The sequence below is a fragment of the Dipodomys merriami genome, unplaced genomic scaffold (genome assembly GCF_024711535.1).
Source record: "Dipodomys merriami isolate MVZ:Mamm:240054 unplaced genomic scaffold, mDipMer1.0.p SCAF_16, whole genome shotgun sequence".
Taxonomy (NCBI): domain Eukaryota; kingdom Metazoa; phylum Chordata; class Mammalia; order Rodentia; family Heteromyidae; genus Dipodomys; species Dipodomys merriami.
The window spans coordinates 6376605-6395225 of NW_027202937.1; the positions used below are offsets into that span (position 1 = coordinate 6376605).

The following is an 18621-nucleotide window of genomic DNA, read 5'->3' on the forward strand; positions in this document are numbered from 1 at the left end:
TAATCCCATTTGCCAATCTTTGCTCTTATTTTCTGAGCTGTTAGCTATTTAGAATCTCTGCCTATGCCTGTGTATCACTGTTGCCATTTCAAAATCTCAAGTCTTATATCGAGGTCTTTGATACACACAGGGGTGGTCATTTATATTATAACTGCAGTCTTAATCATTCAAATGTCCTTCAAAGGCCAGACTTGCCTCGTATACCCCAGCTAAGGCCAACTGTCACCAGGAAAGGAACATAGACCATGTTCACTTCCTCCCTCATCCTGTTTCCCCAGGGAGAGGACTCCATGATTAATACTGTTACATTGTGGCTTGGGCCCTCTGGGCAGGTGGATGCCCAGAATAGACGCCTTCGCAGTGAGGGAGCCTTTGCGGATCTCTGGTCCTGAGCAGGCAACTTACTCAGGCAGTCGCTGGGCTCCCAGACCAGAAGCCGCATTTCCGCTTCTCGCTAGGCAGCACTCACAGTAGGCGTGGTGAGGAGAACTGAGTAAAGGCCTATTCACAAAGCTGGGTCTAGTGTAGGAAGCCATGGTGGGGCTGGAGGTGGATAGCCACCGACACAAGGCAGGGACGTGAAAGCAGAGGAGGCTGTGCAGAAGGCCCTGCCCGGCTGACAGGAGCTGCGGCCTCCACCCACGCCATGACCCTGGCTCTCGGTCTCCGTAGAGATGTCTTGGCCAAGCGTCTTTCTCCTCCCATCCTTCATCCCTCACCAGTGATCCCTGCTGACTGAGCCAAGACAGAGAGAAGGGGATAAGGAAGCCCAGTGATCCCTGCTGGTATGGGAATGGGGAGGGTGGGCGAGGGAGGGTCTGGAAAAGCCAGTGGGATCGGAGTGCATGCCGCGCACAGGCCCCCGACATCCTGAGCCCTTCCTCTGGGATTTTCTTTTTTTTTACTTTTTTGTCATTGGGGCTTGAACTCTGGGCCTGGGCGCTGTCCCTGAGTTCTTTTGCTCAAGGCGAGCACTCTACCACTTGAGCCACAGCGCCACTTCTGGTTTCCTGGTGGTTCACTGGAGATAAGAGTCTCAGGGACTTTCCTGCCCGGGCTGGCTTTGAACCTCGATCCTCAGATCTCAGCCTCCTGAGTAGTTAGGATGACAGGTGTGAGCCACCAGTACCCAGCAGGGATTCTTTGTGGAGCCCTATGAGAGAAAGTCTCAGTCATGAACAGTATAGTGATGCGTTGGGAGCCGGCCCATGCTGGCTCATAAAAACCCATCGTGCATCACTTCGTTCGTCTGAGATCCTCCATGATGGACGTTGTTATACCAGAAACCTGGCAAACCATGAATCAGGTCCCCACTCCCACCCCAGGTTGCTAAACCCCCAACAGCACGCCACTGGCCCAAGGGGGCTCTGGCCGGCTCCTCAAAGGCATGTTAACTCCCGCAAGCCCCCAGGAGGGCCGCAGGAACTCCTTGCTCCCTAATAGCAAGTCCGCTTTCCAGAGCGGCGGGTGGGAGGCAGGCTCTGTCCCATGGCCTGAAGGCATCAGGCTGTCTGCGGGTCTCCTTCAAGCCCCCTTCTGCCTGGGGGGCGGGCAGGGAAGGGGGATGTGGGAAGGGTGAGGCGGTTCAAGTCAAATTGCTACATCATATTGGTTTAAAGCTCTCTTTGGAATGCTCTTCAGACCTTGACGCTGGCCCTTTCCTAGAGCTGATGAGGATGCGGGTGGCCCTGCTCCCGTGGGGTCCATCTCGGGGCTCGCTCGTCACTCAGGCCCCTGACAGCTGAGCGCCAAGTGAGCGGGCTGATCCACCCTTCAGCTTCTTCCAGAAGCAGGGAGAGCCAGCATTATTACAAATCCTCGCCTCCGTTCCCAAACACCCCCCCTCCCCTCCCAGAGGCCCGGGTGACGGTAACAGGCTTTCGGGGTGCCAGGGTTTCCCATTAGGTCTCTCTAGAAAGCCACGTGGACGGAGGCGTGCGTCCGGGACAGGTCAGTGAGCTTGGAGAGGAACCCTGGGCTGGAGACCAGACGTCCCATGGGGAGGACGAGCGAGGAATTCTGGGACTGCGGACAGATGTGGGAGGGAGAGAGCCATGGAGACGAGAGGACAGGCCGTGGACAGGCTGGGCAGGACCCCAAGCTCAGCTCCTGGACAGACTTTGGCACTGAGATCCAGAACCCTAAGCGAGTTTCTAAACAAGCACTGGGGGTGAGGGGGCAAGGGGAGATACCCACCCACAAACCCCAATCCCTGTGGGCAGCGTCCCAGGGCCTTTCGACGCTCCCCGGGTGAGTCCCATGGACACCCTGTGTCAGCTGGTCACCAGGTGGGAAGGAGTGGAGGTGGCAGAGTCGGGAGCCTTGCCAGTTGAGATGGCAGCAGGTGGAGGGGCCCCAGAGAGACCCCCGATGCCCCAGCCGGGGACCACACCCCCCCCACCAGCCCCAAGGTCCCGTTCCAGCCGCTGTCCCCGGGCTGTGGCGCCATCCTGGTGGCTTCTGTGCGGCTTCGGTGTCTGTGGGACACGCTGTGCCCTCATTCCGGATGTCCAAGGTCCCATGCCACAGGCATGGCACCCTGTCTCTGTTCAACCAAAAACTTCTGAAAAGAAACAGGGCCAAGCCCAGCACCAGTGGCTCACGCCTGTCATCCTAGCTACTCAGGAGGCTGAGATCTGAGGATCATGGTTCAAACCCAGCCGGGGCAGGAAAGCCTGTGAGACTCTTATCCCCAATCAACCACCAGAAAACCGGAAGCAGCGCTGTGGCTCAAGTGGTAGAGTGCTCGCCTTGAGCTGAAGAGCTGAGGGACAGCACCCAGGCCCAGAGTTCAGGCCCCATGACTGACCTAAAATTCAATAAATAAAAACAGGTCAAGCCATTCCTCTCCTCAGCACCCGCTCCGGCTTCAGCTGAGCCCCTCAGCAAGCTCAGCTCCCAGCTCCCTTCCTTTACCAAGGGCTGCAGACACCCTGGTGGCAAATGTGTGCCCCAGGCCCTTTGCACTCACTCCCATATGCTCTGTCCCCTGGTTTCTGCACTCTTGCTCCTCCTCTCCTTCCTTCAAGTCTCTCTGCCTTCTTTTCCTGCCTGCATCCTTCATTTTCATGCGGCTTTGGCCTACCTGTGCCACGGGTTGGCACGCAGCGCCGCCCTCTGGGCGCACTAAGCACTCAGCCAGGTCACCAAGGCTGGTTCTCAGCCCGGGTCCCACATTCACGTCCCCTGGGCCCGCCAGGCCTGAGACGCCCCCCCCCCCCTTCCCCCCAGTGCCTTGGAGGAGGCTGAGGAAGAAGAGGGGGCATGTACCTTGGCTGGAAGCTCAAGGTCGTGATGCGTCCTGGGGATGGGGAAGGGCTGCTGGGGGTCTCCCCTGGGGACGCAGGAGGAGAAGGATTGGTAGAGGTGGAGGTGGCCACGCATGGGCCCTGGGAGTGGAGGACGCGGAGGGAGATTCCAGAAAGAACTCGTGGGGCCCCCTCCCACTTAGGGTGCCCTTGAGCTCTTGTCCTTCTGCGTGCACATCACGCCCCCCCCTCCCCGTGGAGGTCGGCAGCTGGCACCTTTCCCCTCTAGGAATCTCAGAAAGCATGGGAGTCTCCGAGCCAGACCTGCAGGAAGAGCAGCTCCGATCGCAGCTGGAGGAAGAGAAGAGGAGGTACCCTTCTTCTATTCACCGGCCTCACAGTCTGACCCTGGCCTCCTTGGGCCCCCAGGAGCGGCAGGGGCGGGGGATGGGGAGGGAGGGGAGGGAGGGGAGGGAGGCTCAAACCACGGGAGCAGAGGCTGGCCTGGCCCGAGGAGGCCAGCACGCTGCCTGGCCCAGCCTGGCTCAGGATGCAGCCAAGCTTGCCCACTGCTGCCATCTAGAGGCACCAAGAAGCATGCCACCAAGAAGCATCCACCCCAAGGAGCTGGTCCTCACCCTCCCCTCCCCACCCCCCTCACCCTCCCATCCCCGCCCCCCTCACCCTCCCCTCCCCGCCCCCCCCTCGCCCTCCTCTCCTGGCTCCTCCTTACCCAGCAGCTTCACCCCTCCCCCTCCAGGTCTTGGGAACACCCTGAGCCATCTAGGGGCACAAAACAATTCTACTTCTAGAGTGAAGAGCACCGTGCATAGGCAGGGACATGACCCTCCTAGAAAAGCCCTCAAGACCTGGGGGAAAGAGGGGCTGGGAAGGTGGCTCAGTGGTAGAGCGCTTGCCTGCCACACATGAGGCCCTGGGTTCAATTCCTCAGCACCACATAAACAGAAAAAGCCAGAAGTGGCACTGTGGCTCAAGCGGTAGAGCGCTATCCTTGAGCTGAAGAGCTGAGGGACAGTGCCCAGGCCCAGAGTTCAGGCCCCATGACCGGACCACCCCCCCCCCAAAAAAAAAAAGAATCACTTCTACTTCTTGTATTTTTTTTCCTATCATGGGGCTTGAACTCGGGGCCTGGGCGCTGCCCTTGAGCTCTTTTGCTCAAGGCTAGCACTCTATCGCTTTGAGCCACAGCTCCACTTCCAAAGAGGGGGCTGTGGGTTATATTTTATTTTATTATTAAATCACTCTAGTTCTGTCCAGTGGACTCCAAACCTGAGGCCAGCCCCTGGCCTCAGTGGGCAGGCCCCGGGAACCGCCCCCCTCCCCGGTCAGGGCGGGACTGCCGGATGCCAACACCCTGCTCCAGCTGACCCCCTGCCACAGGTACAAGACGATGTTCACGCGCCTGAAAGCCCTGAAGGTGGAGATCGAGCACTTGCAGCTGCTCATGGACAGAGCCAAGGTCAAGCTGCAGAAGGAGTTTGAAGTCTGGTGGGCGGAGGAGGCCACCAACCTGCAGGTAGGGGCGGGGCACGCGGGAAGGCCGTGCTGGGGCTCGCAGGGGATGGAGGAAGAGGAGGGGATGCTGGGCAGGAGACAGAGGAAGAGGAGCGTGCGGATGCCCGGGGCCCACCCACTCTCCATGCTGGCTCATGAAGCGAAGGCTTGCTTGAGTACCGGGAGCACAGGAGCTGGAGTACCTGTTCCTTGCTCTGGCCCCAGGGAAGGGGGGGAGGCCCAGGAGTCACAGTCCCCAAGCCCAGAGACACTGAGCCACGGCGTCACATAAGCAGCCTGGTGACTCCAGGTGGACATTGACTGGTTTTCTATTGCAGAACGACATGCACATTAATCCTGGACATCTTAGAACATTCAGAAGATGCGAAGGAGAGAGTCAAAGTCCCTCTAAACTTTCCACTTGGAAAGGCTTTTCTTTTTCCTCGCATTTACATGAATGTGTGGGGTTTTTTTTTTCCTTTTTGTGCCAGTAGTAGGGTTTGAATTCAATACCCTGAGCTTTTTTTTATTTGCTCAAGTTTAGCATTATACTGCTTGAGCCACAGCGCCACTTCCGGTTTCTATTGGAGATAAGAGTCTCGTGGACTTTTCTGCCCAGGCTGGCTTTGAACCATGATCCTCAGATCTCAGCCTCCTTGAGTAGCTAGGATTGCAGGCGTGAGCCACCAGCACCCGGCCATCAATGTACTTTTATGCAAATAGAATTCTGTTCTTTTTCAAGTGTCACAAATGGCGTTTTTCCCCCAACTTAATTGTTTAGAATGACTATTTCCGTTCATGTTACTTTCTACAAGATCATTCCTGGATGCTGGATAGGGATATATTTTAATCAGCTTAACCAATCTGTTCTTGATATTTAGATCGTTTCTCATTTTTCCACTTGTAACATATTTGTGGATAATTTTTTGCATATTCCCCAGACAAATTCCTCGAATGTCTCTGTAATATTTTGAAGGCTAAAAGAACCTGCCAGGAAGTGTTAGAAACCACCCAGAGCCGGCCGTCCCCCTGGAGCAAGCCCCTCAGCGGTGGTAGGAGGGAGGAGATAGAGTACACACGGAGTAGCACTGTCACTCATGTGGTGGGCAGAGTCCTCAGGTCCCCTCCCGGGCAGATCCCACCATTGTTAAGGACATCGAATCTGAGAAGATACTTCCAAGGACACACAGCCAGGCAGTAGCCAGTATATTACTGCTGGGTATGGTGCTACATGCCTGTAATCCCAGCCCTCGGGAAGGCTGGGACCATGATGTTGGACACCCAAGGATCCCCTCCAGATGATAGGATTAGGGATCGTACTTATCTTTGGGGTTTTTCTGGGCTTTTCCTACTAGAGCCTGTAATACTCTCCTGTCATTAGAATGCGGTCCTTGTGACTTTCCGCCATCCTCCATCGCCTCCCCCACCCCACTCCACCCCTCCCTAAATCCACCCCCACAGGTCTCCTTGCTAGGTTACTTTGTTGTTGTTGTTGTTGTTGTCATCGTTGTTGTCGGTCATGGGGCTTGAACTCTGGGCCTGGGTGCTGTCCCTCAGCTCTACCACTTGAGCCACAGCACCACATCCGGTTCTCTGGTGCTTTATTGGAGATAAGAGTCTCATGGACTTTCCTGCCCGGGCTGGCTTTGAACCTCGATCCTCAGATCTCAGCCTCCTGAAGAGCTGGGATGACAGGCGTGAGCCACCGGCGCCCGGCTAGGTTACATTAGTGTAGGTAGCAAGCATTATGGTCATAACTATTATTGTTGTGGTTGTGGTTGTTGTTGCTATGATTGCCATACCGGTGTATATACCAATTTTGACCACTGGCTTTTCTCCCTTAAGGATTCTGTCGAGGGCCGAGAATACCACAGGCGGGGGGGGGGGGGGGGGGGGGAATCAAGTCCTTGCCCAGCATGGGTGGGTGGGGCCCTCGATTCCATCCCCACACTGCAAAAGAATAGAGACTGTCTCCCCATGAAATGCCTTCTTGGCCCAACAGGTGTCTTCTCCAGCCTCGAACTCACTGCGCCAGGAGAAGCCCCTCTCGCAGCCATGCAGCTCCCAGCGGGACGGGCTCCACAGAAGGTAAGGGAGGCCCCCGCCCGGCTCCCCGACCCACCCGCGCCCTGTGAAAGAGCTCCTTCCAGGCCACGCAGCATGGCGCCCACCCTCCAGGCTTCTGGTGGCCGGCCGACCTGCGGCCATAGTCTCTTGCCTGTGCGCTGAGTGGGAAGGGGGCTGGGCAGGAAGGGGATGCGGGTGGGAGCCGAGGGCCTGGCTCAGGCCGCAGGACACAGGGCTAACCGCTGGCCTGGAGAACAATCAGGAGTGGCCAGAGCAGCCTTCCAGAGCTCCAGGGGCCCAGGGCAGCCTGTGGCACCTTCCCACATGCCACAGCCTCATCTCCTCCCAAACACCCAGCCGGCCATGCATGTATGCACGCGCACGCGCACACAGACACACGCGCACACACGCACACACGCACGCACGCACGCTGCCCTCCACCCTCACGGGCCGCTGTCAGGGCAGAGGCCGGAGCACCTGGAGTGGGGCATCCAAGATCAGAATGCGCGGTGGACTTCACTTACACGAATGTGTCCGCTCACCCTCATTGGGACACGGCGGCCACGGCCACGGCTTTCACAGCAGTAGCCCTTCCCAACCGTGTGGCCCTGATCAAGCCAGCCCCCGCTCTGGCATCCCCCCCCCATCCGTGAGCGGCGCCCACGTCCCTCCCACACCACAGTTGTATGACAGAAGGTCAGCGCCAGGGGCTCGGGTCTTACTCAGAAGGCTGAGATCTGAGGGTCGTAGTTCAAAGCCAGCCCTGGCAGGAAAGTCCATGAGACTCTTACCTCCAAAGAACCACCAGCAAACCAGCCGTGGAGCTGTGACTCAGCAGGAGAGGACCAGCCCTGAGTGGAAAAAAAACTCAGAGACAGCTGGTTGTTTTCTCTCAGGCTGCCCGCTGGGCCTGGCCATGGGGCGTCAGAGGTCCTGAGGCCCAGACCCGGCCACCGCTCACAGAAAACACGCCGGCAGCCCACGAGGCCTAATTATAGCTAACACTGCTTATTAATCCTTATTAATGGAGATGATTCTTTCTGATAGTGGCTGTGGGGGGTGGAGGGAGGGGGATCCGCAGGAGACATGGGTGTTGTGCCAGCGGCTGGCTGAACAAAGCAGAAGGACAGAGCCCCCATCCCAAGGGCCGTGGAAACTGAGCTGTGACATTGGGGGACTCCCCAGGGTGGGTCCAGGGACTGGAGGAACCCCACGCTTTGCTGCACGACACCCTCCTGCAAGAGCTGGTGGACACAACAGACAGGGGTGGGAGGGACACTGATGTCCCACCGATGTCCTTCCAACAGCCCACGGCTTCTCCTTCCAGCAGCCACTTTGGAGCCCCGAGACCAAGAAAAAAACGTCAGGCGGCGCCTGCCACCTTGTGGCCGCCCGAGGCCCTGCAGCCTCTCTGGCCTGACCCAGCCCGAGGACATCTGGGCTGGCCCCGTTAGTCTGGCCCACAGTGAGCATCCTCGGCGGGAGGCCGAGGCTGGGCAGGGGCCACACTGGCACACGTGGGACTTCCACATACTACGCATCTCGGGACACCTGTAGTCACAGATGCTCCTAAACAGAGGCCCTGGGTTTCTCTGCTTACAAAGCTCCCCTTCCCTGCCTCTTCTCTGGGTTTGTCTGCTGCAGTGACTGGAGCTCCAGGAAGCACCCGCCCTCCCCGTGCTCCAGCCCATGCAGCCCCGGGCAGGGAAGCATCGACACCCGGCGGGAGAGCAGGTGAGGGGGTCCCCCCCCCCAGGCCCTGGAGAGGCCTCTGCCTCCCCCCTCCCCCAGCCTGTCCCCTTCCCCCACCCCTCAGCCCAGGAAGGCCCCAGAAGCTCCAGCTTGGTCTCCAGGCTGGGGTGGTTCTCCCGGGGCACTGGGGCCCCTCAGCAGAAGCAGAGCTGCCGTGCCCAGCCTCGATGATGCTGGGGCTGTGGACTCCGTGGACAAAGCCATTTGTGCCCTCTGACTGGAGTCCCCGCCCACTTCCTGCTCACCTGGCAAAGCCGCCCAAGGCTGAACCCCAGCCACAGCACCCCTTCCCCAGGCCCCGGGCACTGGCCCCCGCCCCTCGTGAAGGACAGCCCTCATGAGACCCGCTCACCCCCTTTCTGAGGACCGCACTGTCACCTGGGTGGAGGGTTGATGAGCAGCTGGCACACTGGCAGCCACTGGCAGCCAGGGTGTGCACTGCTCTGAGATTTTTTTTTTTTATTTTATTTTTTTGTCATGGGGCCTGAACTCTGGGCCTGGGCGCTGTCCCTCAGCTCTTCAGCTCAAGGCTAGTGTGCTATCACTTGAGCCACAGCACCACTTGTGGTTTTCTGGCAGCTAATTGGAGATAAGAGTCTCACAGACTTTCCTGCCCGGGCTGGCTTTAAACAGCGATCCTCAGATCTCAGCCTTCTGAGTAGCTAGGATGACAGGCATGAGCCACCAGCGCCCGGCTGCTCTGAGATTTCTTAAGGGAGTGGAGAGGGAGGGGGGAAGGGGAGCACACTGCCCCCCACCCCACTTCGTGAGGGGGTTCCCGGAACTCCCACACAAGACTTCAGTGTACAAACCCCCTGGCCCTGCAGCCGCAGAGGGAGCCGGAGCCCCTGGCTGTGTCCCTGAGCGACATGCCCTTCTGTTTTTAAGGGGAGGCCGGGGGGTGGTGATCTATGATGGGGGTGCCTGGGGACTGGGTGCAGGAGGCTTGGGAACATGGAATCGGTTTGGGTCCATCTGGGGCACAGGGAGGTGTGGAGAAGAGAGGAAGAAGGCGAGAGAAAGTACCTACAGCAATAGAAAAGTGGCGGGGGGGGGGGCGCCAGGGGGAGGAAACAGGCAGAATAAAGGCCCTCGGGCCAGAAGGAGGTTGGTTCATTCAGATGGCAGAAAGAAGGCCATCATGGCCGCCTGAGAGCAAAGCAGCATGGGAGCGCCCGGGCCGCAGGGGCCCGAGGTGATGGGCACCCAGACACCCACAAAGGAAATGCACTCTGGGTGAGAACCGAGTCCAGCCGCAGGCGTAGCACACTGAGGCACGTGTTTGTCCACAGCCCCCCCAAAAGGCCTGTATCGTCCATCCCCCTCACCGGGGACAGACAGACGGACTCCGACATCCTGGCGTTCATCAAGGCCAGACAGAGCATCCTGCAGAGGAAGTGTGAGTACAACTTCCCCCACCGCCAGGGTGGGGGGGCCTCTCCCGGGCCCCAGTCTCCCCACTCTGCTCCCCAGCATTTGCGGGGAGGGGTGGAGAAGCCAGCAGGAAAGGGAGAGGGGAAGGAGGGGGTTGGCTGGCCCCCGTCGGATCATGTGGCCAGCCTCTGTTCCCCGCCACCCCCCGGAGACCATCCAGTGGCTCAGGACCAGAAAGTCCAAGACAGGCCCCCGGGGTGGGCGGCGCGGTGGGCTCTGTCGCCCTCACCCAGGCCTTCGGCTCCCTTGCTTCTCCGACCCTCCTGGCAGCCCTCCCTTGCCCAGCCTTCTCTGAACAGGAAGGCACAGAGCCAGCGATTGTTTGGCCATTGCTGGCGGTAGCTCTTGCCAACAAGCCGTGGACGTAAACACCCCTTGAGCGCCACGCCTGAAGACTGTCCATCCTAGAGGAAGCCCCAGGGTGGCCAGTGGCACCACGGGAGGAGAAGATCCTTCCGGGCCTTCACCACTGCTCCGCGCACGCCTCCCCCCACCCTTGCTTTTGGCAGCTGACCATCTGCCCTCAACCCGCCCAGGCCTCTACCTCTGCCTCCCGCCTCCACACATCCGGTAGAGGCCAGGCCCAGGCTCCTACTCCCTCCCTCGTTCAGTGGCAGCCTCGTGCCCAGAACCCGTCCTTGGGCAGGTCCCAAGTCACCCTCCCTTGATGGCCTCTTAGTCTGTGTTTCATGACCGCGCTGAAATACCTCCTGCGCAATCACTCATAAAGAAAAACGGTTTACTTACCCTTGCACAGGTGCAGGGGCGATTTCCCAGGGCCGGGAGTATGGCTCAGTGGTCGAGTGCCTGCTAAGCATGCATGAAGCCCTGGGTTCCATTCCTCAGTGCCACATACTCAGAAAAAGCCAGAAGTGGCACGGTGGCTCAAGCGGTAGAGCGCTCGCCTTGAGCTGAAGAGCGTAGGGACAGTGGCCAGGCCTTGAGCTCCCGCCCCAGGACCAGGGACAGGGATAGACATGTGGGAAGAGCCACGGCCCCCACTTGCCCTGCCGCTGGGCACTCTGTTCTCCAAACACACAGCATCCTGGAAGTCATCCATCAAAACGCACGCGGGTTCCAGCGTCCAGTTTCCATTCTCAAAGGAAAAAACAATTCTAGCTTCTTTGTGCTGCATAGGAAGCCCCCAGAGAGGGTGGGGAGGGGTCCCTTCCCCTCCAAAGGCTCCCCCCCCACAGGTGCAACCACAACTGACCATGGCCCAGGCCCACCTCGCAGCCCTTTATACTCAGCCCCCCTGCATCAGGCCACCTGTGAGGCAAACACACAGGCCTGGCCCTGGCTGTCCCAGCCAAAGCAACACTCCCCACCCGAGCCCTGGGGCGCCCACCTCCCCCACCCCCACCCCACCCCACCCCTGCTCTTGATTTAGTGTGCAGCGGGCTGTCAGGGCTCCACGGAGCACTCATTACCCGAAATTTGTGACTACCACAAGCCCAGAGAAGGTGATTTAACACAGGCCTCGTGCCTCTCCGCTGGCCGGGATGAATGCACCGGACTCAGGACGCGCAGATGGTTTAGGTCTCCTCCAGGGGCACGCGGGACAAGTATATATCCCCCCTGAGCTCGTTAATCATGTGTGCAGTCAAACCTGCCGGGTCCCGCGGCCAAGGACGCTTCCTCCCTCCCAAGGCCTTCTGAACCACTCTTAATCCCTGAGTCTGAAAGGATTTCCATCCAGAAAAGAACCTTGAGGCCACCCCAAGCCATGAGCCCCTCTGCTCCCAGAGCAGCCCAGAAGAGGCCGTTGGTGAGCTATAGAAAGTAGGGGACAGGGAGAAAAGAGACCTCAATTGTAGAGCCATCTTGGCCCAGTGTGGCCTTGGAGAGGCCCCCACCATGAGCCCCTCCCCTGGAGTGGGTCCTATGCCTCTGCGGAGTGAACGCCCTCAAAGGTCTCGTAAAGTGCCCAACTGAGTTGTTAGCACAGAAGGGCCTCACGGTGACACCTAGCCCCACACCATGAGCTCCATCGCTTAATCCGTGCAGAGTGAACACATTAGAAACATCACCTTGAGGGTCATGTGGTGGTCCCTGTGAGAGGAGCTGTGTCCCGCCATCCTCCCTCTCCCCCCCTCATCCCTCCCCACCCACCCCCCGATCATCACAGGAGTCCCAGGCTCAGTGGCTCTTCTGGGTGGGAGCTGGCCCTGACTCCCTCTTCCTCTCCACCGGCAGTATTAACTTAATCCAGGCCCAAGCTGCAGGTTAGTGCCAGCCAGTCAGCCCCCAAACCTGCCCAGCGGGCCCCCAGTTCTGTGCACACTAGTCCTTGTGCTGGAGAGACCAGAGCTGAGGGTTTCAGCCCCCCCAGAACCAGTGAGCCCAGGGGATAGCCGCACGTCCAGAGCAACTAAACACATCGCCCGTGTGCCCCTCATCTTCCTGCCGGGCCTCCAATCCCGTTAGGATGGATCAACATAGATTTACAATGAGCAACAGGCCAGAAGTGGGTGGCTCACGCCTGTGATCGTACCTACTCAGGAGACCGAGAGCTAAGCATCAAGGTTTCAAAGTCAGCCCAGGCAGAGACTCATCTCTGCTTAACGAGCCAAAAGCTGGAAGTAGAACTGGCTCAAATGGTAGTGCACCAGTCCTGAGTTTATTTTTTTTTTAAGCCAAGCAAGAGTTCCAGACCCTGTGTTCCAGCTCTAATACCAACACAAAATAAAATCCAAATAAGGATGCGTCATTCCAAGCCTGGCACACACACAGCACTGGACCTCTGCAGGACCAGTGCAAAGGCCTGGTGGTTTCCTCTCCCTTTCTCCATCTCTTCCTCAGCCACAGGGAGCAGACGGGCCTGCTCTCCAGCCACTGCCCGACCCGGGGCCACACCAAGCTGGCTGCAGCTGCACCCGCCAGGCCCTCCATTCCCAGTCCAGCTGCAACCCCTCAGTCTCCCTGCCTGCTGCAGTATCTCTCTCTTTTTTTTGATCACCACTTCCAGCTTTTTCTGCTTATGGGGTGCTAAGGAATCAAACCAAGGGCCTCATGCATGCAAGGCAAGCACTCTTCCACTGAGCTACCTCCCCAACCCAGTTTCTGAGCTTTTCTAATGGAGTAATGAAAGTGATGTTGAGAGATACTGCACTCAGGAGGCTGAGATCTGAGGATCATGGTTCGAAGCCAGCCTGGGCAGGAAGGCCCATGAGACTCCTCTCTGGAAGTGGCGCTGTGGCTCAAGTGGTAGAGCGCTTGCCTTGAGCTGAAGAGCGGAGGGACAGCGCCCAGGCCCAGAGTTCAGGCCCCACAACCCACAAAAAAGAAAAAGAAAAGCTCAGAAACTTCCTTTTGCACTTACTAGCCAAATGTTAAGAAAATCAACCGTGAATCATTCACCTCACATGGCAGTGTGTGGTAACTCTAAGGATGACTGTGTAAAGATGCAGGAGGTCTAGGGTGGGCCAGGAGGTCTAGGGTGGGCCAGGAGGTCTAGGGTGGGCCAGGAGGTCTAGGGTGGGCCAGGAGGTCTAGGGTGGAGCCTGAGACTCTGCATTTCTGAACGGGCTCCCAGAGGAGTCTGCTTCTGGTGCCCACAGCCCAGGCTCTGAGAAGCAATGATCTCTGTGGGCGGCCTTGCTTTCCCCAAGCCAGTGAGGAACATAAGGCCGGAGAGTCGGGCTGACCTGCCCAAAGCGGTGCCACGGGTTAGGGACCATCCTGGCTAGCATTCAAGGCCCCGCCTCTCATTCAAAGAACCCTTCTCCATGCCCGGCCTCAGGAGGTATTAGGACGGAAGCCACAGGGTCAAGAGGCACCATTCTGGTCATCTAATTCACATCTGTTAATTAGCAAAAAGCAAGAAGCAGGGCTCCAGTGACAGCCTATAGTCCTAGCTACTCGGGAAGCTGAGCACTGAGGATTATACGGTTCAAAGCCAGCCTGGGCAGTAAAGTCCAGGAGACTCTCCAGTTAACCACCAACAAGCCAGAGGTGAGGCTGGGACTCAAGTAGTAGGACACCAGCCTTGAACAACAACAACAACAACAACAACAGCCAAAAGGCTAAGGGACAGAGTCCTGAGTTCAAGCCCAGGACTGGCATTAAAAAAAAAAAGAAAAGAAAAAGGCAAAGCAAGGAGAGCCTCTCTCTCTCTCTCTCTCTCTCTCTCTCTCTCTCTCTCTCTCTCTCTCTCTCTCTCTCTCTCTCTCTCTCTCTCTCTCTCTCTCTCTCTCTCTCTCTCTCTCTCTCTCTCTCTCTCTCTCTCGGGCATCCATGAACAACACGAAGTTGGAAAAGGAGTTTGGGTTCCACTCAGAGGAAACCCCTCCCTTCAGGGAGGGAGAGGGAGGGTAGAAGGCCCTGGGAGGCGGGGCACGGCTGGGGGCGTGGTCAGCAGCCTCCTCCCCGCGCCCACTGGCACAGCCTAACCAAGAGCATCCTGTCCCCTTGCAGGTCTGGGAGGCAACTGACTTTCTGGTGAGCATCCAGCCAGGATTCTGCTGCAGTTAGGAAGCGCGGACGGAGAGGCCTCCCCTCTCCCGGCCCTGGCTGCAGAGGGGACCCGTGGGCTGCCGGGAGCAGCCGGTGGATTTGACTCCCGTGGGAGGGGGCCGGGACGCTCCCTCTAAGGATGGTGTCCTGGAGGCCAGGCCGGGCTGGTGGTGATGCCCTTCCGGGAGCTGCTGGCTGGGCCGGGCAGGAGGAGGGCTTCAGCTCGCGGTGGTGGAGATGGCCGATGGGGAAGGATAGAAGCCTGGAGGTTGGAAGGTGGGAAAGCCACGCCATCATAAATTAGAGGCGGGCTGCCCGGGGAGCTGTCACGGAGCAGGAGAATGAGCAGTTACTTTTAGCTGTTTACCAGCCCACTGCCTAGGTGTGTGGGAGCTCAGGAATGGCCATGACAGGCCAGGAAGGGCATCGAGCCCCAAGGGTTGCAGAGCCTTCTGATGGCCGGTGCCCACCTCCCTCCATCATCCTCCACCATCTCAGCCTCCACCACCTCAGCCTCCATCTCAGCCTCCATCTCAGCCTCCATGGCCTGGGAGCCCTGCTCGGCCTGTGTCCTTCGAGCCACCCATCCTGACATCCCAGGACCTCACGGCACCAGGAAACAGAGGACACGGGGGATCTGCTGGGAGACAGCCTGGGCGCCCAGCCGCACAACCTCTACCCAACCAGGCTTGGGACTGCAAGAGCTGGACCAACCAAAATGGTGCGGCCAAGAGCCAGCCCCCAAGGGGAGGTCCTGACCCCCGCTGCAGTGGGAGCAGGGGAGGGAGGGGAGGGGGCGGAAAAACGACGAGGCTAACTGAATAAACTTGCCTGCCTGTGGCTCCTGGTGTCCCTGCCCCACAAGCACAGACCCAGTGGTCCTGGAGGAGAGATCATAACTATAGTGTGATCGGCTGATCCGAGCTGGGGAACCGAGTTCTCATTTTGAACCTGCAGTGCTGGGGTCAAACCCAGGGCCTGAAACACACCGGTCTAAACTGCCTCCCTGACCTGTTTACCTCTTCACCGCAATGGATCACACGGGGCAGGCTGGAGGGACAAAAATCACTGCATCCCAAAGCCAGGCAGGCACGGAGCCAGGATTTTCCCATTGGGAAATGGAAGCCACAGGCAGACCTGGATGGAGTGCCCCGACACCGACACCGCGGCTTAGCGGCCAGCGTCCCTTCCCGGGTAGGCTGGCTCTCGGCCTCCCCTCTGGCCCTGTGATCTGGTCCCGTCACTGTCCCACGGCACATAGTTAGTCCTCAGTGAAGTCAGTAGAAGTCAGGGAAAGACCTTAACCACCTGGCTCCAGAAGGTTCTCCAGAGCCAATGGCACACAGCACAGACACACACAGGAATCCTGAGGATGTGTGGGGTATGCAGAGCACACACACACACACACACACACACACACACACACACACACGTGACACAGCCACCAGCCTTCCTGGCACACCTTTAGCATCCTCAGCCCTCTCTCTGGAGCTGCTCGGGGGTCTGTTGACTTTACCTCTCCCGCTGAGAGCTTATCTCCTGGAGCCAAAGGCCTTATTGACAGAGATGTGAGGTGCAGCCCTCCCTCCCAGCGTGAGCTGCCCTCCTCTGTAGTCACTGGGGCAGAAGAGGAAGTGGAGAGGAGAGGAGGCCCGTGGTGGTGGAGGGGAACTGCGGCCTTGGGGTCCTGGCCCAGGTACGCAGCCACAGGGGAGCCCAGTGGACCCGGGGCCATGGGTGTGGGCAGGTGTGTGACCACAGCTCACCTCCCTGAGGTGCTGGAGGGAGGAGGGAGGAAGAACACTTCGAGAGAGACTCCATCACCAGCCCTGCAGCTCAGGGAGCTTCCAATTCAGGCCTGGCCTGGGATTGACTTTGACCAAAGGGCTATTACATACCTGGTGTGGGTTGAGGCGGGAAATGTGCTCACAGGGTCAGCCTTGCCTCTTGCCCTGGGTTGCTGGAGCCTGCCCCTCCTGCCCAGATCCTCCAGCCTTGAAACCAGGGCTAGAGCTGAGCTTCCAGCCTAGCCACGCCCAGTCAGCAGAACCCTGGCCACCCCAAGACCTGTCCTTGTGAGAGTGAAGGCTGCTTGTCACAAACCACAGGGACTCGGGGAGGAGTCATACATAGCCTCAACTGCAATAACTAATACAGAAATTAAAACCCAGAGGCAAGCTGGGCGCTGGTGACTCACACCTGTCATCCTAGCTACTCAGAAGGCTGGGATCTGAGGATGGCTGTTCAAAGCCAGCTTGGGAAGGAAAGTCTGTAAGACTCTTATCGCCAATGAACCACCAGAAAAACCAGAAATGGTTGTGTGGCTCAAATGGTAGAGCGCTAACCTTGAGGTGAAGAGCTGAGGGACAGCGCGCAGGCCCAGAGTTCAAGCCTCAACCACACACACACACACACACACACACACACACATACACACACGGTAGAGCGCTAGCCTTGAGCAAAAAGAAGCTCAGGGACAGCAGCCAGCCCTGAGTTCAAGCTCCGAGACCAATAAAAACAAAACCCAGAAACACTACATGATTCAATCCAGAACATCTCAGTGGCGCTCCCTCTGCGCAGTCACAGTACCTAATGAACTGTACAGTTGGTTGTGCAGGAGAGGGCAAGTCGGCCACCTCAGAGCCATGATGGAGCAGCCACCCCCCCCCACTTCCTCTCCTGTTTGAAATGACCGAAAACAACACACACAGAAAGACATGGGGGTTTCAACGCTGGGTAACAGGCCGCAGGAGGATGATCCCCAAGAGAAGAGACTCGAGAGAGGTGGAGTCCTGTGCTGCACTGTACGAAGCCCCTCCAGGCTGCAGGACGGGAAGGGAAACGAGAGTCTGGTGGTTTCCTGAGCGGAGGAAATGAAGCTGGGAGTGCAGGAAGGTCAAGGTGGTTCCAATTTGCAAGTCAGTCAGAGTTCTCAGAATACACAGACAGACATGCACTGGAGATTTGCGGTCTTGAGCTAACTGTAGACCAACACTCATGTGCTGACAGTTACCACAAAGGCAGGAGAAAGAACCAGAAAAAAGGAGCAGGCAGGCATAGTACTTTCCAGAAATTATACAGAGCTGGGCCTTGCTTGTGTCACTGACAGCCAGACTACAGAAAACCTCACAATAGAGACACAGAAGTGTCTGGACTCCATGGTAGGAACCATGAGTGTCAGAGCTAATAGAACCTTTTTGTTTTTGTTTTTGTTTGTTGGTCTATGGGCTTGAATGCTGGGCCTGGGCGCTGTCCCTCAGCTCTTCAGCTCAAGGCAAGCGCTCTACCACTTGAGCCACAACACCACTTCCAGATTTCTGGTGATTAATTGGAATAAGACTCTTACAGACTTTCCTTCCCAAGCTGGCTTTGAACCGCCATCCTCAGATCTCAGCCTCCTGAGTAGTTAGGATTACAGGTGTGAGCCACTGGCACCTGGTAATAGAATTTTTTTTTTAATATGAGGGATACTTGTTTCTAGGCAGAAAGACTCCCTTTGTAATTCTTCAAATGCAAACAGGAATGGGCAAAAGCTCATTCATCTGGCCATTCTTTGAACCGGAGTGGACGATTGATCCACTGTGTGACATTGCCAGGAGGTGGAAGTTGCAGCCATCCTGGAACTTTGCATGCACCTTCATCAAGACAACAGACACAGGCAAATAAACAGGGTGTCTGGGTTAATAAGGGGGGATTCGTGCAAGCCTGGGCTTTTAGTCCAGGTAGGTCAGACTGCCAGCAGAGGGTAGAGTATGGAGGAAGGTTTAGGACCAGGATGGTAGATTAGGTGTTCGGTGATGTGAGGAGATGTGGGACCTGGAGCGTGGAAAAAAGGATTTGTGGGGATTTAGGCCATAGGTAACATGGATCGGGAAAGTGTTCCGTGACACCGGTCTGGGGGTATTGAGCCACGGAAGGTGGAGAAAGGTCGGCTGTGAATCTGGGAGGCTGCAAATGTGTGCAAACGTGGATGAATCGCCCTAGGCCTGGGAGGAGGCAGCCACCCTCTCTACAGCTAGCTGCTTTATTTCCAGTTTCCACAGCCCGTGCTAGCAATCGGGACTGAGCCAAGCCAGGCGTCCACACACAGAGGGCTACTGGAGGCAAAGGACAGGCAGCATTTTGGTTAACTCCCCCGTCCTCTTCAACC

The 18621-nt window shown here is 57.8% G+C and overlaps 1 protein-coding gene across 4 annotated transcripts in view; it reads left to right on the forward strand.

Moving 5' to 3' along the window:
• Positions 1-15194, forward strand: part of Kif6 (kinesin family member 6) — a 250021-nt gene extending 234827 nt beyond the window's left edge. For 2 of the 4 annotated variants that reach the window (XM_070023833.1, XM_070023836.1), the window contains exons 17-22: positions 3538-3619; positions 4650-4785; positions 6766-6851; positions 8475-8564; positions 9875-9981; positions 14433-15194. In XM_070023833.1, the coding sequence (XP_069879934.1) occupies positions 3538-3619; positions 4650-4785; positions 6766-6851; positions 8475-8564; positions 9875-9981; positions 14433-14449 (518 nt within the window). In that variant the 3' untranslated portion in view covers positions 14450-15194. The remainder of the gene's footprint in view (positions 1-3537; positions 3620-4649; positions 4786-6765; positions 6852-8474; positions 8565-9874; positions 9982-14432) is intronic. The other 2 variants (XM_070023834.1, XM_070023835.1) reach the window with 2 other exon arrangements.
• The last annotated feature ends 3427 nt before the right edge of the window (positions 15195-18621 follow it).